The 22910-nt window shown below is 41.9% G+C and overlaps 3 protein-coding genes across 3 annotated transcripts in view; 1 reads left to right on the forward strand and 2 right to left on the reverse strand.

Moving 5' to 3' along the window:
• The window catches only part of LOC126565732 (uncharacterized), a 578093-nt gene that overhangs the window by 286333 nt on the left and 268850 nt on the right, over positions 1-22910 (forward strand). The gene's annotated exons all lie outside the window — the stretch shown is intronic.
• The window catches only part of LOC126557323 (transcription factor IIIB 90 kDa subunit), a 525788-nt gene that overhangs the window by 238317 nt on the left and 264561 nt on the right, over positions 1-22910 (reverse strand). The gene's annotated exons all lie outside the window — the stretch shown is intronic.
• The window catches only part of LOC126556998 (neural cell adhesion molecule 1), a 90910-nt gene that overhangs the window by 28880 nt on the left and 39120 nt on the right, over positions 1-22910 (reverse strand). Inside the window, exons 2-3 of the mRNA XM_050212614.1 lie at positions 5956-6088; positions 3879-4087 (exon numbers count right to left, since the gene is read on the reverse strand). Of these exons, the coding sequence (XP_050068571.1) occupies positions 3879-4087; positions 5956-6088 (342 nt within the window). The remainder of the gene's footprint in view (positions 1-3878; positions 4088-5955; positions 6089-22910) is intronic.

The raw sequence follows: 22910 nt of genomic DNA on the forward strand, positions 1-22910 counted from the left end.
TGAGCCAATTTCAATACGTAAGTACGTAAATGATACTGACGAAAACAACACAGTATAAAACACCAAATCGTCTCCGACAATGTGTTCTAATTGATTGGTATGATATCTCTGCATGTACTTGATAAAACTCAAGTGAGTTCCAGGATTTTGACTACCATTTCATTCATTTCAGTGAATGTCAATTGCACTGCCACTGTATGTTGGATCGACTTCATTCGAAGAATGTTTTGCCGTTTTAGTTAAAATTTTCGATGCTGGACATTAAGTATTTTATAGGAAAAGGAATCGTGTTTGACATCGTCTAAGTGTCCAGCAGTAATAATTGGATATGGAATGATGTAGTTTTTCGCTAGCATGCAGCACCCATCCTCATGTCCATGACCTCTTTATTCTCTCTTCACTCAACGGCATCCACCGTGTGTCGATAAAACCTGTTCCCGAACTCATGTCAAACATGTAACATTTATTTATTTACTTACCGTATTGGGGAAAAAATCTGTTCCCTGTCCCAGAGCCATCACAAGGTGCACGGTTTGTACACAAATATCAATTTATTATCCCACTAGAGCCCGAATGGTGAGCATAACGAGTCGTTGTCAATATTATCCTCTTCTAACCACCTCTCCTCCCCAACCGAAGTCACACCGCGGAGGGAGGACAAAAAATATGTCCTCATGGGAATTTCATAACGCTGCTCCTTTGCACCGTGCCGATCAATCCGAGCATTGGTGAAAACCTCGTAGAACAGTTCGCCGAATGGCGGACGTTCCAGGGGATCGCATTCTTTCCTTTGTTGCCCTTTTTCATCGATACTACTCCTCAAACTCAAACAAGCCCAAATAAGGTCGCCCAATGTGAAGCGAACTGACGGAATGACACAACGTGGGACTCGGCTACTGCTTACGAGCAATCTTGACGACACTAATCCATCTGGAGCAGCGAATCGAGTGGCATTCGGTCGTCAAGATGTCAATTTGGGGAAGTTTTGTGACCTGCCATGTGCCATGTCATGTACGTTTGCCAAACGGTCCCGTATCGGCGCACCGTACTCCCGTACACCCGATTATGATTGCTCTATCAATTTCGACTGGTTCGGTTCGGGAGAAGGGACCGAACAGCCCAACGAGTTTTCGATAACGACCATGCCTGCTACCGCACACACACACACACAAACACTGATGCTCATAAAGATGTGTCATCAGCATTGGTAGAGTATTTCGATTCGATGAGTTGCTATATGATTCGGCGTAGCTCTTTAACAACGCGACAGGAAGTGCTTTTAAAGCAAGCTTTGTAGCTTCTTTTTCCCACGCACATACTAGAGCACTATTGAAGGGCGAGCGCACACACAGAGGAACAATTGCAATATTTCATATTCTGGCAGGCAAGCTGTAAGTAACAGCAGGCAGGAATCATGATTTTGGCGCGAGGTTATCGAACCGACTGCTGGCAGATCAAATTGGTCCCTGGTGGAGCGTAAAAGAGAATCGCGGGCATCGAGTTTTAATGCCACGTACCCGAACAAGCAATGGCTATTGATTCTGATTTATATTTAATCATTACACCGATTCGCCGCAATCATCTACCGAACGCACACAATCGAGGTGGGAAGCCTTTTCCCCAAACGATCGTACCTGGGATGTATGGCTTACCCGGTGAGATAATGCCGAAGATGAGTGATGCGGAAAGGGGTTCAGATCGGTACGATACGAAAATTGCTAATTGTCTAGGGAAAGTCATTTCCATACGCAAGTGATTTATAACTGTTTGGTGAGGTGATTACTTTGAAGTTGCAGCTTGACGTCGGAGATCTGCGTTTTACACGAATCTAACTAGATTGTTCCCAAAAAATTTTTACCGAAGAAGTGTTCGGACAAATAAATGACAACTGGATTGGGTTGTTTGATCTTTTGTTTATCGCTTATATCGCTTGTCAACTGTTTCTATCACTAAAGTTTAAAAATAACTTAACTACTACTTTACAGCCGTTCTTCGCCTAATCAAAATAAAATTGTCGCTGCAATTCATCTTGGGGCCCAGCTTCGTCTACACTATTTCCTGTAGCCCGTTCCTCTAACAGCCTTAGCCAATCCGCGAACTCAACAATGGAAACAGGGTTGTCAGTCAGTTCCATATCTTTCACAAATTCACCCCGAAAATAGGAAGGTAATTTTCTGATAAGATCCTGCAATAGCCGCTGATCGTTCAAAAACCCACTCTCACCCAATAGCAGCATATTGTCGACGAGGCTGTGCACTGCGTTGCAAAATTTCAAAAACTTATTACCGTCGTATGTCAATTGCTCTATTGCCAGCAGTTCATGTAGAAGTAACCTGAAAACGATTTCTGGTTTCCCATACTTTGTGTTGAGGGAGTGGAGGATGTGTGAGACGTTTGCGGGATTTTGCATAAACTCGCAAACCCATGAAAGCGCTTCACCTTTGAGACTTTTTTGCAATCGTTTAAGATTATCCACATTTGATAGACGACCGTTCTTCGTTGTTTCTTCATACACATGCTTAAAGTGTGGCCAGGTTTTGTAGTCGCCCGTAAATTCCGGTAGCTGAAACGAGCTTCCCGTCGTTGAAGATGCACATGACTCTAGCTTTTCCATGCTAGCCTTTAAGCGAGCCATTGCCGACCTATTATCATATAGGATTATCTCTTCGATCTTTGTTGGCTCATCTAGCGATTCACCATTCTCTAGTTTCGCCAGAACTTGGTGAACTTTCTTAAGATTTCTCGTTGCCGCTTCAACTGTACTCTTAATCTGCTCCCTATTCTTGATATTTTCTAAATCGTAACGATTTGATAGCACTGTCAACTGTTCTTCCGTTGTTTTCTTTTCCATTTCGGCTCTGCAGCAGGCAAACTCCTTGGACTCAGTCTGCATTTCTAAACACACTAGGTGTAAGAATTGTTTACAGCTGGAACATGCGGCATACTTTATCTTATGGTCGCCCTTTTTCCTCGACCTACGATTTCTATTGGCGTTGTTTTTCATTTTATTCGCGAGTTTTCACTTTGCCACCAATGTACCACACCAGGATTCAATGCACTATATGTATAATTGTGGCTTATGCTGGTGAGTTTTTCGCGGTTCACTGGTTTCACACAAGTTTCACTGTTATTGAAGGCAAACACCTCTTTGATAACACGTGCTTTGAAGCACTCCAATTTCTTGTAGACGATGAAACTTAAGTTTCTGTTCGAAGGGGCTGGAACTAAGTCAAAAGAACTTCTCCGACTAATAACTGGACTTGATGAAGAATTGTTTCACAGAGAACGAGAGCCGTCGTGCTGCACGGACCGCTGTATGTTGTTGAATGATGTATATTTCAAAAATCGAATGGCTTATATAGGAAATTATCGCAGCCCATTTTTGGTATGCATTTTAAGTGCTACCTGTGGGAGCTTGTGCACGGGTTAAAACTTCCATATACTGGCACGAGTTACCACCCTTGTTCAATCGTACCTGTAAGAACATAGAACGAGCTAGGATAAATCCTATAACAATAGGTAACATTCTTAGGCAGAAGGAAGAGTTCAGTTCTACCTTTCCAGTAGTAAAGCAGGGTACAGACGTTACAGCAGCACACGGCAGAGCACATCTACCTGTAATTCTTTACAATTGTATTTAGCAGTTAGCCCAACCCTCTATTGTCAGAAGCACGTTTTAAAATCATACTTTTATTACCCGTGTTTTGTTATGCTCGATGTGCAGCCAAAGTGCATAGAGCAGGATGCTTAAGTCGAAAGAAGAACTAGGCCTTCTCGATTAGGGTACGAACTATTCTCAGCCACTTTAAAAATATTTATACTCTTCATTATAAATTCTGTAATGTAATGCCAGGCTGTGTTGAAATCCCAGTACTTACCTATTATTGTAAGATTAACAACACTATTTCTAGTTTGTGCTACGATGAAATCCACCCGACACCGGTACATGCCACTGTCCGTTTCCCGAACATTCTGTACCGCCAGCTCGCCCGGTTCCTTCTCGAACTGGAAGTACGCGCGGTCACCGAACATGGAATCATCCGACCAGCGCTTGGGCGATCCGACCTCACGCCCTCGCGTATCAGCACTGTGGAGAGATGAAAGTGAACAATTTTAAAATAAGTTCTGTAAGCAAGAAAAGCATTAGATTGGTTTATTTTATGTTCTTACAAAACTAGAACCATCCTCATACGGTATTCCCATCAGGCGGCCACAGATTCGTCAAGTTTGCAAGACAAATCGCAATCGCTGTGTGTGTTCTCCATTTTAAGGGACGCCCATTCCACCTACCAATCCACTCACCGCTACCATCACCAAAAGTGACAATGTTCTCGTGGGAGTGTAAGCATTTCTTCGCGACCGTTAAGGTCCACTCTCCGCGAGTAATGTGATGGACGAAAAAAAAAAAAGATCCCAACTACACCAAAGATGAATTATTTATTCACACCTTCAGCAGCATAATAGCAGCGTTCGTTTGCAACACCGAGAAGAAAAAAGAGAATCGAAATCGTCGCTGCGTAGCGGCACGAAACCTTTTGCAAAGTACAGGCTGGGCCCGCGAAGGCCCAGCAAACCAGCGCAGAAAACATGATCTACATAATTGATGAAGAATTGATTGAAGTGTTGCGAAATTGAAGCAGAGCGAGAAAACTTTTGTCGACATCCGCACCCGATGATGTGGAATGTCGCTTGCGTTCGTGGCATTTCGATCAGCTTATCTGGGCAGGCAGGCAGGATGATCAGTACGGTATCTTTTTGGGAGTGTACCAGATTCCGAATTCCCAAAACGGTCGTAGAAACAATACGCATTTGTGTTTGCTTCCATTGATTGATCTTTTATGTTGGGGGGGCTTTCATTAAGTGTGAGGATACAAACACAAACAATGCCCTTTCATTAGTCTGTAGAGAAATTCAGAAAAAAAGTCTTAAAATTACTCTATGCTAATACTTCTAACGAAAAATACGGTAAGGGGAAGATTTTAACCATAAGTCAGGGAAAACAAAGGTTCCATCTTTAATTTGATTAAGTTCAATATTAATTCATTGCTTCAAATCACTCTTTGACAAATTAATACAAGCCTTTACGTTGACCGTGGTACTTGACACCCTGCGATAACAGTCCTGATTTTTGAAGGGTTTTTTGGATTGATTTGTCCAAATTATGTTCAGCTTAGAAGTTTTGTAAGAATTAAAATATGTATAAAGACTCTAATTGCTAACAATATAAGAGTAAACGAGTATAGTGAAATTATAATTAAAGAGAACAGCAAAACAGCTTGGCCCTTTTTATAGAATATAACAATAAACGAATCAAGTAAAAGTATGATTACAGTATGAACATGTATGAGACAAGTATTTGAGTCCTGCAGTCTTGGAAAGTTACTTAGTCAAACCAAAATAACAAAAACGAGTTGAATTTCCATCATACGCTTCAATTCTCGTGAAGAAATATTGAAACTATTTTTTCCCCGCTACATGACTTCATTACAGTTGTAGTGTTCTGGCTTGTTACTCCAAAGTACACGTTGCTGTTACGTTTTTCGCGAAATTAACTTATTCCAACATCGGACCAGTTGAGGCTACAGCAACCCAGCAGTTCCTGCTGATTGAAACAATATGCAGCATTACAGCGTGCAAGTCCGTTTGGCGAATCTCAATGATTAGTTGCATAATCAAATGAGATCCTTTGTCCAAAATGGTGTCTGGCCCAAAGTTCTTCGTGTATACTTGCATTTATACGGGACAAAAGACCTGCCTGCTGGCTTGGTTGTGAATGTAGTCTTCAGGCCAATATCAGGAGGGAAGTTGCTGCGTAACTAGGCATTGGCTTTCGTTGAGCTGGGATTGTGTTCCGATCGCGGTACTTTTGAGTTTTCGTTTCTGTAAAACAATGTTTTTGCTTCTTCCCTAGGTGGCTCAGTTTTCATTTGCGGCTGGTGCGCGTAATCGGCTTACCTGTATATGGGCGATCCTTTATCTTCCCGGTACCATAGCACCAGCACGACATTGTCACCCGGCTCGTGTGTGCTGACGTTGCACGGCAGATAGATTGTCTCGCCAACCAGTGCCTCCATCGTCACGACAGGAACTGTGAAAGAAAATTGAGGAAAACAGACCAAAACGTTAGAAAGTGAGTGAAACATGTCAATGCGGCCCCACCATTTGAAAACCGTGGCGCGTTCCGTGTGCTCTGTTCGCCATACCGTTTAATGACTGAATGGTGGTGAGGTTTTCCGGGGAGAGAGGTACAGGGACGGGAAGGAAGGAAGAGTGCTCGGTATCCAGGATTTATGTCAATATTTTTGTCAACTGTTTGCCAATATATCCCGCCTGGGATGCTGTCGGAAATGAACGCCACCATCAGCACCATTGGCGCGACGAGCATAAAATGTTCATTTTTTATTTCCTGAGCGCCTCCCAGCACGTTGCAGTCATGTGCGTTTGCTGGCAGCGGACCGTGGGCGTGCTTTATGCATATTACATTCGATTGTTGTTCCACTTCGCCGAGTCGCCCCTATTTTTACTGGCTCGTTTTGTCTTTTTTGTTATTCGTTGTTGTGGAATCCCAACGTCGTATGTGATGTGTTCGTGTGGAGTTTCTGTTATGTGAGTTTTTTTTTACTGACTGCAAGTCCTCCAATGTCGCCGATTGGATACCCAATCATGCTTTTGCAGGTCATCCAGGAAGTAAATGGTTGGTGGGACGGGGGGAAGATAAAAGATTCATACAACAAAACTCAAATGAATATTCAGAATACAGCATCCGAAAAACGAGTAGCTGTCGAACGTCCGCAATGGGATAGGAAATGCTGCAATAACATCACAATGGCAAAAAAATCCTCATTCCTTCACACACACACACACACACTTTGATGAACTTCATCTCAGTTTAGTCCCGGTCATCGTTTACTGCCACAAATCGTCGACGGACGCTACTGCAAACGTCGCGGGATCGGTTTCCGGTGGCCAGACCACGTCTCGAGCTCACGTTTTCGTAAAGTGAGTGCGTGTCTATAGGTGTGTGTATGTGTGTGTGTGTTTTTGAAATCATGAAAATGGACCCATGACCGTACCAGCACCTATCAATGAGATGAAGCACAGCTTCCCACAATAGCAGCAACGGCAAGCAAAAAAAAAAAAGGTTCATTGGGTGCCGAATGAAGACACACGGATTCGGGAAACCCTCACGGTAAAATGAAGCGTAGAACCGGACGGAAAAACGTGGTCATCCACCATCTACAGAACCCGCACGTGAACGTGATCCTTGTTACCCGGCTTATCCCGTGCTAGCACGGTGTTGGATGTGAGCTAACCAGTGGCCCCGAACACCGGGGTCCAGTTGGGACGAATTGGAAGAAAAAACCCACGAGCAGGCGACACACACAACCCGTACAGTAACGGCGATCCAACGCCGCATCACGTCGAAAAACCCACCCGATACCAGGAGGATAACATCAGCTTGGATTCAGTCAACATCACCCGGTCACATCAGTGAACCGGAGCTACCGTGGTGGTCGAAATTCGAATTTTGAGCGTGTAACGCTCTAGTGTTTCCTTTTTTTCCGCTCCGTATTACGACCTCTTGCTGTGCAATGGATGGGAAGGTTTTTGGGATTTTTATCATAACGAGGGAAAAGGAGTAAATGACTAAATTTCTCATCCCGTTGTCTGGGCGCGCCTGGCACTGTTCGGGTAGGCCTATTGTTTGCGTACCGGGGTGAGATTAAGTGGAGGCTAATTTTGTGGTTTCTTGCCAGCACGATTACGGTGCGATGAGCGCTTAACGATTTTCCGGATGGATGAACGAATGGATGGATTTGGAGCAGTTGTTTTACTCCTTACTCTACGGCTCAGTTGAACATTTACATGAACAGGTTTGAAGAGAGCTAGCATTTGCATATTTAAAATAACTATTTTATTAGTAAACGGTATAAAACAAACCATTGGTCAAAACATAGTATCGGCACCTCAACTTATTTTATCGGTTTTACAGATTTTAAAATTAAAAACCCGCTAATATCACTCCTCCTTTATGTAGGTAAAGATGTGCTTTTGTGAAAGTTTTTCTATTCCTAATAAATAAAAAAGTTTCATTCAAACCAGGCAAGCTGGGTTTCAAGATCTAAGATATTCAATTTGACATATTACACATGAAGCTGAGCTTTGGCACACTTTCTGGACATTTCTTGACAGTATGTGATCGTTTACGAAAGTTACAGACACATTTCAAAATACACGTGTTCCTCCAATGAGAGCTTTTTCAGCTTGAGCTTTCAGCTTTTAGAGCTGTGCCGAAAAAATTTAAACTAGTTCAGCATTACCTGAACAATTTCAACTTCGCCATTGGATGAATTTAAAATTGATCGAATTTTGCTAGATCCTATCTTAAATTCTATAACAACACATCACCATAACATCAAATATTTGTGTTAACTGTACCAAATATCGTCATTGAGGCTGATTTCGACCCGCTTGGCCCTATTTTTTAATGAAAAATTTTTACGCACAATTGCTATGAATAATACTTTAAAAGTTAATGCAGGCAAGAGTAAAGGCATTCCAAGTTTCACATTTACGCACAAACTTAAATGTTTTTCTTATTTAAAAAAGAACACTAAATAATTATTCTCTTCCGGGTAAAATCAACTGCACAAATCATTTAATTAAACCATCCACTTTTGAGAATAATGAACAAGTCTATTTAATTTCAGTAGCAAACAAGGTCAGTTCCATTTTCAGCGGAAACCACAAAAAGGCCTATCATAAACAGCTGCATTTGTAAGTCATAACATTACAAGTCAACAAAACCAATCGCCCATCCTACAGGATCCATTCGGTTGTATCCATCAGCATGTTGTTTGTGATGCACGGTAGCAATTTCATTTACATCTGCCACCTAATTTCCTTTCCATACCCAACCAATCTCATCACGCATTTTGTCGCCCAAAACGGGAAACACACTCTTATTGTTTTTGAATAGTAAAAGAAAATCGTATTGCGTTTGGAAAGCGGGTCGCAATTTGAATATATCGATATGAAACCGGTTCCCAAAATCATCGCCTGAATCGGACACAATTTCTGAGCGTTGCTCGACCGTGCCTAGTCGGCAAGCCCTTTGATGGCTTCATGAAGTTGGCATTCCCATTCCCGGCAATGACGCGCGTTGGTGCTTTTTTTTCTTCGTTTTGTGGTTTTGTTTGTTCGCCAAATTGCCCTACGGCGTAAAATATTCTTTCTATCGTGAATGATTGAGTTCCACCGATTGGAACGAGCGAAAAATCGTACCAGCCGAGTATCTAGCCGACTGCGAACTGTCCCGTTTTGAAATGGAAATGTGAAACTAAGCGGCGATAAAACAAATTCCGGTAACGTGAGCTGGGGGACTAACAAAATTTATCCTACCGTACCACAGCTCGGAAGCTCGGTCGGTACGGGTCCGGCTTGACCGTATGTGTTGGACCGCACTCCAGTGCCACTCCGATGATCGATAGAGTGTCGGGTTAGAGTGTAAGACTTTCCCAGCAGTATGGTCGAGCACGGGAAACTAAGCCCCTTGATGGAAGGCTCGGAAGACGGGCAAAGAAAAACAAGCGATCCCCATCCAGATGGATCCAGTTGTCGGGGTGGATGAATGCATAAACGGATGGATGGACGGTTTTTGTTGAATCATATGTTTATTTATGCTGACGTCATCGGTACAATAAAAGAAGGCTTGCTCGTTTCGGTTTGCTTCATCAACTTTTTGCTTGATATAGTATATTTGGTTTTTTCTACACCACGACGAGACAAGTTTTGACCGAATTCGCCGAACTGTGAGCAGCAGGCAGAGCGGCACAACAATCCATCTGGCGCGCGGTCAGTTGATGGTTTACGATGGGAAAAAATCTGGCCCTGGTTACAATCAAAGGATATTACACAAATTACAGTGATTTTTATGACGCCTGCTAACCCACGACAGATGACGGAGCAGATTCAGCATTCAACGGGGGCAGCCAAAAGTAAACCAACAAGGCGGTAAGCGAGAGCAAGGATGAAAGCTTGCATTTTGATACAATTGGGCTGTGTTTGACCGAGAGCACCGGTAATTTCGTATGCAGGCATATATCAGACTGTTACTGTGGCTGTAGCATAAAATAATTTGCTTTTTCATAAGCTTACCCTGCAATAAAACCGGCATAAATATCAAAAAGATTGGCGAATGCTGTTGTGTAGTTTATTTATTGCCGGTATTACGGTGATGCATGCAATAATCGTTCAATGTGGGGTAAGGGGACATTCCTTAAAAAGGGGATCAATAAATCATTGGTTTAAGAATAATAAGATGAAATTAGAGGTTTCCATAACCCAAAAGATAAACATTTGAGCAGGACAAAATTAATAATATTTGATGGGTAAAAATGTTACCCGTTCAGTCCTCACAGACAGTTGTCTAAGTTTTGTCTATAACATGTTCTATTTTCTTTAACTTTTGTATATACTTGGAATTCTATTTACGAGCTAAAGTCCATTCAAAGTGTACACTGCAACAGCTGCTGTCCATTCCTTGCTGCATATGTTATTGATTTTTCATTGCAAATGTAAAGACTTTTTTAACACATAAAGAATTAACAATGAATAATTGAAGAATATTCACTGTAAAATATGAAAAAAACATGGCGATGATTAACTCCTTTGCTTTCAGAATAAGTCAACAGTAGTTATAATATAAACGAAGCTTATATACAGTAATCCACACAGCCCACCAACGGTCCACCAAGCCCCAGAATACCCACACAAAAAGTGGATACAACCAGCCCAGCAAAAGACATCATTCATGCCAGAGCACGAACAATTGACAACACTGATTTTCATTTATAATGTCAAATAAATGCCGATAATACCAAAATCATGCCACGGAGACAAATCTAATTTATATCATTAAACGCTCTGCCAACGAAAGCGCACGTGTGTGCTTACCGGAAAAGGTAGCCAGGTTTCTGTGTCTGTGTGCTTTGGAAGCTTTCCCCTGCTGCTGCTGCTCTTCTACGCTCTTCAGCTTACACAGAACTCTGCACTCTGATGTTCAATTTGGATTTTCAATTTGCGTTTTTTTTTGTCTGTGCCGCGTATTATCTGACACGTATGAAGCGATTCGTCGATTGTGGGTGATGGCTTTCTGGTGGCTGTCACTAATGAAAATTATCACCACCACAAAACGATCGATTATTAGCGACGGGCAAACGAAATTGAAGCACAGCAGGACGGTAGCATATGCCACTCGTGGCACACTCCGCTGGTGGCTGTTGGTGGAGCCCGAGCTGAACCGAAAATGATCGATGTTCGATGGGCTGTGATAAGTCGCCTAACTGTCTGTTAGGTTGATGCGGACCATTCAAAACAGCAGTTTGCTCTCCTATCAACAAGCTTGTGCTTGTGCTGAGGTTGAAATTCCTTTCCATTTCATTCACCACAATCGTTTAGGGAAGAATTTACACGTTCTGTTTGATTTCTTTTCGAAAAAAAAAACAGCCAGTATGGGACCGCTTTTTCTCCCCTTGCGCTGGAAATTCGACGTTCGCTAAATTTAAAGCAGAGGGAATTCGTTGCTAAGTTGCAAACATCAGTCCCCTTGCAATGGTAATGAACGGAAATATGTTTCTTTATGCTAGGCGAACGATGACAAGCTTCCAATGAAACGCTTATCTCTTCTTCAATACTATTATTGAACCCCTAACAAAACAAGCTGAAAACGTGAGCTGAACAGCGTGAAGAAACGCTGCTTTCCGGCACCTAAAAGTAGCGACACAACGCAATCATACAGCATTTCCCTTTCGTTCAAATTATTTTGATGCCATCGTCTGCCGCTTCTGCGTTCCCGTTTGCGATTGGTTGTGCTCCGCGTGGCGACTTGAGTTGGCAGACAAATTACAAATAAGATTAAGATTATTATTTCCCAAACGTCGCTTCCATTTGCTATGATGTGAAGCGATTCCTTTTTTTTCCCCTGCGTGCCAAGTGAAAAACAGGAACGTGGGAATGCTTCAATGAAGCACGACATTGTGGCACATTCACTGTCTTTCCGGGATTTTTTGTTTTCTTCCACCATTCCTTCTTTCGTTCGCTTTTGACTTCTCAACAAAGCCACTGCCAGCGTTCCGCGAATCGACAAGAAGCGCCTCGAAATGAAATTGGAAGAGATGTTATTGATTTAGCAAATAATCTCAAGGAACGATGGCGACAGGTGGAACAACGATGGCGTCGGGCCACATTGTCGACAATCTATATGACGCCCGAGGAAGCATCAGGCGCTCCGGCAACCGAAATCAACCGCCACTACCGGTGCTCGCACGAAAGACAATCGAAACGCTCGTTAATGGTGAACGATAGAGCGAACCTTCGTCTACATGTGCTCACTCACTCGTAAGCACATTGCGTTCCGAGCCGAAACGTTTGATGATCGTTGCGCGCAAATCTAATGGAACGAAACGATAATCTGGTTCCCTGGCTAACATTACTGCCGTGGGATGATCCCGACCATTGCCAGCGGATTACTCTGACTGGAGGCGCAGCGTTTTCGTTTCACTTTGTTACTGTAATGGTGTTCAGGCACTCAACCACAATCGAGGCCTATCGAGCAGTGGGAGCGAGTGAGTTGTTTTCCGTTGCACACCAGCAGAAACTAATCTGTTGTACTGTCGTGATTTTTGGTGAAGATTTTTGTTTGCTGTTGTGGGTTGGTTTCTTGCTTTGGGGTGCTGGGTTTGCTTGCAGTATAGGTCTAGTTCCGGCAGCGATACTATTAGGATGTCATTCTGTCAGTTCACTGGACCGGATGCTTTTCGGTTGCTGTGTCTATATGACGCCTACTGTAGATTAGCGAAAGGAAAGTAGAAAATTTAAACGTTAAGCACTTGGAGCGCTTTCTTAAATGTCAACTCTCTTTCCATTTCGCTCGTTAAGGCGCAAAATGCGAAAATATACAAATTGTTGATGATATCCGTTTTAGTCCCGATAAGCGCACACATTTGGTCTAATGAACTTCATCAGTATTTTTCTATTGCTGTAATTTGGAAGGTTACAAAGTTCACATGCTTCCTAAAAACCTATTTTATAAATTATGCAGCAAAGTAGCAAAAAAAAAAGATAAATTTAATTTACATATTTACAAAATTGATCATAATATAATCACTATCCTAATAATGATAACCTATAAACGAAAATACAGCTTAAAACACTACTGCTTGACCAGTTAACCTCAATCACTAAATGTCCGGCACCTATTCATTTTCCTGCTCACTTGTTTTTCTCGCTTAATCTGACCGTAAGACCCCTGTCCCACTGCTTTACCTTTGAAGTTCATCTGTCCTTTTAACCGTTTGACTTGCTGCTACCTCATCCAAAGCTTTGGGAGTTCGATTGTTAAGATTTATCCCTCGCTCGTTCCCGGTTTCGTACCGGTTTAAAAAAGGGGGCCATTTTCCAAAACGCCTTTCCCCTTTTTTCCCTCCTGTGACTGTGGCCATATTTCAATCGATTTCCGGTCAGCGGATGATGAGCGGATCGGCAAGGCCAAAGGAAAACGAAGCGTTTGTGTTAAGATGCTGTGAAATTGAGGACACAAATCGTTTGAAGCGAACCACAGCAACCGTTGGTTCTCCTGCCCCTGGTCACCCTGCCAGTCCCCGCATGTCCAGTCTCTCCTTTCTGCCAGTAAGGTCAATTAAACTTGTATTTCTCGATTTGATTGGTTCTTTGATTCCTTTCCATTTGGGTTTAGAGTTGCTTTTTTTCCACCGTGACTCTGTGCCCATCACGAATGTAATGTCCCTGCTGTTTTTCATTTCAGGTCCTTTCTTACTTCCCAGAAGCTTTACAAAGTTGTGCATGGGAAGGAAAGCTACCGCAAAGGTTCCAGGTGGTCAGTGTGACTTGTTTTCCTGATTTGCTTTGATTGTTAGCCACCCGATCCGACACAACATCCAACACCCTAATTGTAAACCGCATCGATTCGCACAGGTTGTCAACGGTTTTTACAGTCGAAACCAAATGGAACTTTTAGACTGGAATCGAAGCGGGGAGAAACGAAATAAAAAAAAAACACTCATACACACACAAACGAAAAACAAACCCCCTCGAGAGGCATGAGAAACTTTGCAAACCGAAAAATAATACGATCCAATTAAAATATAATTAGGCCAATTTTGAAAGGATCCCTCGAGACGAACCGGTGAACGCAGAAATGGTATCGCATCGGAGCTTGTGCCCCATGGGACGCGACAGACGGACAGGAAATATTATTAAACGGCTGCCGAACCACCCTGATCAACCCTCCGGCACAGTGGACAGGTGGAATATTTGTACCGAGGAAAGGTAGCTAACGAAGCATATCTCTCAGCCAAGAACGTTTGCCCCGTTCGCAAAAAAACAGATCCCATCGTCAGATTCGTTTGACGTCAGAATATCAATCAAAGGTAGTGGTCAGTGGCAGAGTTGCCGGCTGAGGGTTGTTTCATGCCTTATTTAAACTGGCACAACAACAAAAAAACGATGGAAAGCGTATCCTCATTCGGAAAACGAGCGATTCATTGTAAGGGCACTCGGGACAACGAAGCAAAGGTTCCATTTTCAAAGAAAAGGGGAAAATCCAGGAATGATTGTTGTGTTACTTATATTTCACCGTGGAGCAGCAGATTAAATTTCGCTAGAATTTGTGTTGCCTGCTGTTGGTCAAAAAGTGGTATCCAAAACGAATAACTGGAAATAATGGTGGAATATAATCCAGTCTCATGGTTTGCCAACCGATAATGCTTTGTGGCTACTGTATTTCATCGAATTATAAAGCAGAAGTACACTCAAAACAACAGTCCTAACTGACTACTAGTAATTTGCAAGAAAAAATTTGCACAAAAAAATTATTTTTTTTTTGTTTAGAATTTTGTACAGGGTGATGTGGAACAAAAAACCCCCATTCTAAAGTCACTTTTGTACCTCACGTACCGCAAAAGTCAAATTCCTGGAAGGACAACATTTTCATTTCATCAGACACACTTTTCTAGGCATGCAGAATGTATTGAACTGTATGGTTATCGTATTGAAACACCTACGTCGTGCAGGAGATAGATAGAACATGCTCAAACATGAAGCGATTGCGACACGCGTTGATTCTTAGGTTTCGCTCGCAAACAATAAGAGAAACAGTCGTTGACTGTTTCACCCATGCACTTATACAGCAGCAAAGCAAAACAACAGCATCCGATTTGTGCTACGGTGTGCTACAGCGAAACGATTGCGACAAATACACAAGCTGCACGTGATCCGGCGAACCGGGCTGATACAAAACAGCGTCTCGATTGCACGCCGGGTAACATAAGCGGCATCTCGTTAAAATAAGATTTGTTTTGAAGATGTCTGTTTGTGTTTCGGATTCAAAATAATTTTCCGACCCCCAAACGTGGCGATGGTGGTATCAATCGGGACGACAGAACAACCCCGCCTCGGTGGTGGATGGTTGAAATAAATACTTTCGAAAAGCAAAACATTTTCCTATGAAAAACGTGACTTAAAGTAAAGAATATATTTATTAGCTTCTGGTTATGGAAACAGAAGTGCTATTATTTCAAAACATTGGTTGAAATAACATACAGGAAGCTTTGAATATCCAGTTTATAGTATTATGATAATTAATTGCTTCGATCCTTCTGTTGCCACTAAAAACCACCCTTTTCTAAACAATGCAATAAGGTACAATGCGCCATGAATTCGTTACGACCACAGGAATGAAAATTTGCTCCAACGCTGTTGGTCACGCTTTTGATGTTGACTCGAGCGACACCGCTATAGATCAAAATCAAAATTAATTAAATGGAAATATCTCCCCAGAGGTGGAAATATCAGGCCTTTATTCTAACGGGGCATTGCATTTATGTAGTCTAAATGTTGCTGGTCACCGTGTGCTAGCAATTCCGTTGCAGTGCATCCCGGTGCTGTGGCCGTTTTTTAGTTTGCAGGCGCGCGTATAGTGGTGAACGCGATCGTTCGCAGCCTCAAATGGGGAGGGCTGATCTAATTAAATTAATTAGCACTTCGTTTAAGGGATCATTGAAAGGTATGTGTTAGCTGTGCGTGAGCCGTGTGTGTGTGTGTGTTTCGGTAAGCAGCGTATTTGTGTTCTGATCAATGAATATACTTTCTAACGCTTTCGGCTGAACAATTATGAACTTGCAACAGCGGTATTATAAATAATTTGTATTATGATTGTTTAGCAAGCTTCAGTGGAATCTGTTTCAATTTTTCACTGCAAATCAGGAAATTGCAAATGTCCTCATATTGAGGACATTTGTGTAGGTTTTATCATTTTATTCCATTATTTGTAAATTAGTTTCATCTGGCTTAATGTTCTTGCATATCGGTAAAAATTCTCTCTTTTTGGTTTAACGATCTACTTGTTCGGAACGGCCCGAATTGGAATTAAACCCCGGTTCCCATCTGATAACCTACCCTCCCTCTAAAATTCTTTGAAAATAACTCATTATTACTCCATAAAAATCATCTAAAAATCGTCAGTTGAATCACCTTAAACAGTTGCTAACTTAATTAACCGGCACGTTTCTATTCAAACTATCCTATCTTGTTGCAACGGAAATCAAACAATTCTTGCAAACTCAATAATCGGGTGGACAAATGAACAGTATTTCAACCAAAAAGGATAAACAATTTTTTTACAAACACGAACAACGACGTGCTTCATTGCATTGAGGAACTCTTATATCCATTATTTAATAGTCGAAAAGTGTGAACGTTGTTTCATCGATAACATAAGTCATTTTATTCGCAGACGTTCGCATGCAAGAGATCCCTAGCACAACATAGGATTAATTCTATCAACAAGTGTTGTAGGGTTCGTCTGTCTGTTGGGGGTTATTGGCAAGTAGTTCTTAAGATTGTCTGCATATTATAGATCATGACGAGATCGGTGTTAAAAGTAAAACTGTATGTCCAACAGTTTTGTTCAATACCTACCGCATTGAAGTTTAAGTCCATGTAAATGCATTAAACCTGGTCGTGATTAATGAAAAAATTCCAGATAGACTATAAAACTTGTAGCTGTCTAGGTCTGTTGAGCTGATAAATTTTATTTTTATTTATTTATAGATATTTTCTAACCACGAAACATTCTTGCTTATTAAGCTCAGAGTAGTATCGCTTCATGAACTGTCACCTAAGCTACGTGCTTAAGTGTGACATGGTGAGCCACAAAATAGAACTAAATCATCCAACAACATAAGCCAATAGCTTTGAAGACTTGGTGCACAGCTGAAACCTTCATCGAATGTTGAATGCCAAACAGAAATACTTCTTTTATTCAACTTTGTGGTAGAAAGACTTTAAAAGCAACTTGTTCTGAAGTTTTAAGATACTTTGGCCTAATTTAAATTGATTTATGGCCAGTGTAGATAAGTGGTTCAATCATTATAACATTAAATTTATTGACATTGATTTTTCTACAGAATATATTCTCTTGTGCACGTTGTATCGTTTAAAATTTAAAAAAATGTATGAAGTTACTGTTCTTATATGTCGCCAAATTGACGGCCGTTAATGATGACTCTCCAACTAACTTCGTATCACACTGGCACGCTGTAGTGAATTAATTGTTTAATCAAATAACATTTCTATTTGTCAGACACTCCTGTCGATCATCTCCCCATCAGATAAGTCAAGCTGGCCGTTGTATTTAGGCCTTTTTTACGTTCGGGTACAGCAGTATTAAACCATTAATTTTGTTCAACATTTTGTCAATCTATTTGGTTCTATCTCCCATCCTTGTGTTGTTCACCCCTTTGTAACGGCTTGTCAGTCATGCGTAATTTGAAGTGTCCAGTCAAACAGGCCAACGATCGCACGGTGCATGAGATGTTATCGAAAGCGTCAGCAAAACTGTTGTTCGGTGAGTGACAAAGTTTAGCGATCGTATGTGTCCCAGTGTGTGTGTGTGTATCCTTCATCAAGCAGAACTTCCAATTTTACCCTGGCATGATCCACCTCGGGATAGTGATGAGTGTTACTGATTGCTCCCTGTCTCCGGGTAAAACTTGGAAAACCATGACAGAAAAAGAAGGTCAACACCATGAACAACCACACAATTGAAGCAGGGAAGGCAACAAAAAAAAAAAACGTTCACTATAAAGATACACAAGTATGACGTGGTACGGGTGTTATGGCTATGGGAAAAGTTTCTAGCTTCATGCCTCATCGAAACAGTGATTAGAAGTGTCATTTTTGTGTTTAGGAAAAGTTTTTTTTCTTCTTCATCCTGTAAAGCGCCGCCCTTTTTGTATCTAGACAAGGGTTTAACGTTGAAGCTTTGGAACTTTTGTGTTCCAGAATCTGATAATAATGTAGAAATTGGCGATCGTTTAGTAATGGCGATGTGCTGGTCGTGGCTAACGATAATAGCATTGTGCTTGCCATATTCTCATCTTTGATGCTGCATGTCCTTTATTTCTCATAAACGTTGACACTATTTTATCATAGTTGGAGATTTGTTTAAACATTTAAAAATATTAAAACCATATGAAAGGTTTTGCACTGAATTTATACCGGAAAGATAACCACCATGAATTAACACTAAGATCACTACATCCGATCTTCACAACACTTTTTTGTCCCAATCACATAAAACTGTCTCTTGCAGAAAAAGCCCACCAAAACATCACGTTAAAAAGAAAGCCTCTTCCTTTGGCCCATTAAGATTTCTTCCGTATCATTTTTCCTGCTTCTTCTTCGTACTATTCCTTCCAACGCTTCACCCTCGAGGCCACAACTTTGGTACCATCAAATATGACGAACCAAACGGTAAGCGAGGCAAAGACGAATTGTGATGAAAATGCCAGAGCTTCTGGTGTTTTTTTTTTTTTTCATCAAAGCCAGTCTCTTTCGCTCTGGCACAGGAACTGAATGACACAATCACGCACATAAAAGGCTTGAGTCGCTCATAAAAAGAGAAGAAACAAAAAAACTCCAACAAGGATACTGTTCTACGTGTGCCCGGTTTTGCGGTGGTACCGGGACGGATGGATCCTTTGCCATTCCGCTGGTGCCCCCGGACCACATCCGTTGAACCAGAAATAGAAGACACCCGATAACACATAACCCTCAACCCGTACCACACCCAGCCCAACAACCCCGAAAAGGGCGAAGGCGAAAAACAAGCCTTCGCTTGATGGAAAAGCCCTTACGGAACACATAATATGATGAAGATTAAGATATTACGTATTCATCTTGTGTGGATAATTTATTTGTGCTTTGGCTTTACGTTTATGTTCCGACGCCCCGAGACATCGATCTCGAGACCAGGGTGGGCTTTTATTCTTGGTGTTTTCTTCTTTTGTTTGGTTCTTGTTTTGTGCGCTTATGTATTGCTTGATCCGTGGATCGCACGGGCATGGGAAGCGTTGCAGCATGGAGAGCGGAACATAAAGCTGTAGCTTCATGGTGGACATTGTTGAGTGCTTGCGGTAGACCGCACGGTTCTCACATGCACGTAATGCGGCCATTCCTTTATGTAGAAACGATGCCTTCCCACCAACACTGGCCCCCATTCACCATTAACCTGTGCTTCACGTGATTCGTGCCAGGTTTTATGCTTCATTCACGGCACAAATCGGGTGCGGTGGGATGCTTTCGTGGATGAAACGATGCATAAAAGCTTTAAGGAGCGAAAACAAGCATGAGAAAGTGGGGAATATGCAACCGTGTATAATATAATACTACCCAGCAGAAGGTACACCGGCGTACGAGATAGGTATTACCTGACCAGGACAGACTCGTACAGGTACGGGTTTTTGCGCTGGTGAAGATCGTTATCAGTGGCACACACAATCACAATCAGCCGGTAAGCAAACGACCGCCAGCCGCACAGTATCGCCTCAAGTGTTTCTTTTCTCATTAAAGGATGGATAAAACCGCGACTTCTTTTGTGTGTGCGTTTGTGTGCGCTGCGAGGTGGTGTGCTGTTGTGGGTGCTGTCTTCAAACTCCCTGAGTTTCCCCTGCTCACTTGAGCACTCTCTTGTTGGACAGCACTATAGAATGGAGTCGTTAAGTTATTGAAAAGAAATATGCTCCCCATGGGATCGACGAGTGGCTTTATGGGTGTGGGGGGGGGGGGGGTGTGATTAGGGGACACTTCTCGCACTAAAGCGTCTGTGACGTTCAGAATGTGGTGGGACATGGCTCAAAATATCCCCTGCAACAACTAGCACCATGACACAGAACGACATTCATGATGTGCTACACCACTACCAGGGCTGTTTGGATAAAACGTGAAACATCACTCTTACCAGCATGGTTTTGCGAAACGCTCAAAACAGCATTCCAAAAACCGGACATGCTCTCACCGCAAGGCGATGAAAGCAATCGATTTTATCAGCATGCTTATGCGCTGGGAAAACATTTTCTCGATCCACCAGTGCTACAGTGGTTGATAGGATGATAGGGACGCCTAGCAGCTGTGTTTCAGTTTTCCCTACCTGTGAGCGAACATTACCGGTTCGCTGATTACGGGTACACGTTGGTGTGCACACGCGGCTCTATTTACCCTGCACCGGTTGATTTTTATCAAACAAACGAAAACACATAAAATGCCTGTTGATGCCGGGTGGTGTGTGTGTGTGGGGGGATGGAGAGAAACAGATTTTACCCGACTCTTCCCAAGTCGAGTTGGGACACGGTAGGCCTCTAGGTATATAACCGATTCAATAAGCAAAACCCGATGGGGATAAAAAGGCCTCACAACATCCCAGACAAACACACACACACACACAAAAAGGCAATGTGGAAAAAAGGATGTTGAGCAATATGCAGACGTTCACCTCGAACCTAGTGGTTTGAAGTATTTTTTTTTTCTACCTCTTTTTCAGTGGATCAGCCACACATGCACACACGCATACACCTTCGCAAAGGTGTCATAAAACGTGGCACATTTCGTTGGGCTAACCCGTTGGAGGCTGCCGTGTTTGCTTCTGCTGCCTCTCGTGTGTTTCGTCAGTGTAAACATCGACACCCGTGCGATGGTATCGCACACTGCCAATAAGGACTGGGGCACCACAGAAAAGCTACACACACACCTTCGGATTCATCAGTAGCTTTAGCGATGAACGCATACACGTTTCAGTTGCTTCTTTTCTCGCAATTTGACACACCGAGCTGGGATGGACGGGATGTGGGGGAATGGTTTGTTGTTGGTTTAAGTTTGCTTCATTTTATGGGTTTCCAATTGCAAGAATGTGATTAACTGCTCCACGGAATCCATGATCTTGGGGAGGTTGGTAAACATAAGCCGGGAGCCTGGTGTGCTGATTTATTTGCTGATAATTCTTTTTCCGTTCTTAACGCGAAAAAGCTGCTTTAGAATTGGTTTGATAAAAAAAAGTTACGATAGTCTTAAGAAAGGCTTCATTTCACATGATTGATTCAGGATTCAGATAACTAATAATTAAAGCATGAATGACAACTACTAATAGAAGAAGTTGAATTTTTGTGCTTTTCTAATGCTAACTATCCACTAAAATAAAGGTATCAGACAACGAATCTCGACCGTGAGTGGTATCGAGGACTTTTGCAGCAGACCAACGCTGCAAAACAAATGTAGCTCTTTGGTCCGACATCACCAAACATCGAGTTTCTGAGATGGAGGAACGAATAAATGCGCCATAAATGACACCATCAATGTCATATTTTGCCGGAATCAATTTTAGTTTTAATAATTACAATTATGTTATTTTCCGTCCACGTAGGAAGCAGTTTAAAAAAATCTCACATAAATAATGTTTATAGGTCGAATAATATTCTATGAGCCAGTTTCTATAAAATGTTTAGGAAATGTTTTCTAATTTATCCATGCATTTTTTAAAATATTTTTGTACTATCTATGTAATAAAATATAAATAAAACAGATACCCATTACCAATCCCACCTCTGGCAGCAAAAATTCAGTTGAAATTTGATCACTTGCAGCTTATTAATAATGCACCTTATTCTGCACTAAACAATGATTCAAATATTGTTGAAAGCCTTCTAGCTAATGTTTATTGAACATAAACCATCCATCCAAACGATTCTATACTTCAACAAATCGATATTATCAATATCAGGCTGCAATAAAAAAAACAATCGATGCCCAATAAAATATCATTTCAATAAACTACAACTATCACATTTCACATAAAAATGAGTATAAACGCAACAGCTCTATTATACCGCTGTGGAACATTTTGATGGATGTTAAATGATTTCTTTCAATTACAACCTTACTTTGAATTATTGATAATGATGCAAACAATTTACCGTGCGTGTTCATTCGTTTTTCATAGCACCATAAATCAATCTCAATTTGGATCACATTCAGCTTGCGAAGTTGTCAACCAAAACAACTTGTTTACATTGTGTCATTTTTTCATATGGTTGTTACCCGCCTGTATGATCACTCACCTGCGATAACAAACATTCAGGCGGATAAAACCGACTAAAAAAAAAAGCTGGATATAAAATAATTCATCATATCAACTCTACCACTTTTATCACTCAATCGACAGAAAAAAGGCTCACACACATGTACCGACAATGCGCCACACGTCAAAATAATCGCATTCGTAAACAACCATGCGTCTCCATCGTTGATCAATTATGAGCGCTCGGTTTGGGTTTTTCTCGAGAAAAAAGAAATACGGTAAGGTGCCGCTTTATCCGTCATGCAAGCTGTCACGACCTGGACACATGTGTGTCTTTTCGCTGCCGGCCCTTCCCTTGCCAGCATTGATCGAAATTTTAGCTGACACAAACAGCTCCCGAAAAGCTAGCCTCATCTGTCAGAACCAGTCACATGTCGTGCCAACTATGTACGTACGGCATGGCATAATCAATCGCAACACG

The sequence above is a fragment of the Anopheles maculipalpis genome, chromosome 2RL (assembly GCF_943734695.1).
Source record: "Anopheles maculipalpis chromosome 2RL, idAnoMacuDA_375_x, whole genome shotgun sequence".
Lineage (NCBI taxonomy): Eukaryota > Metazoa > Arthropoda > Insecta > Diptera > Culicidae > Anopheles > Anopheles maculipalpis.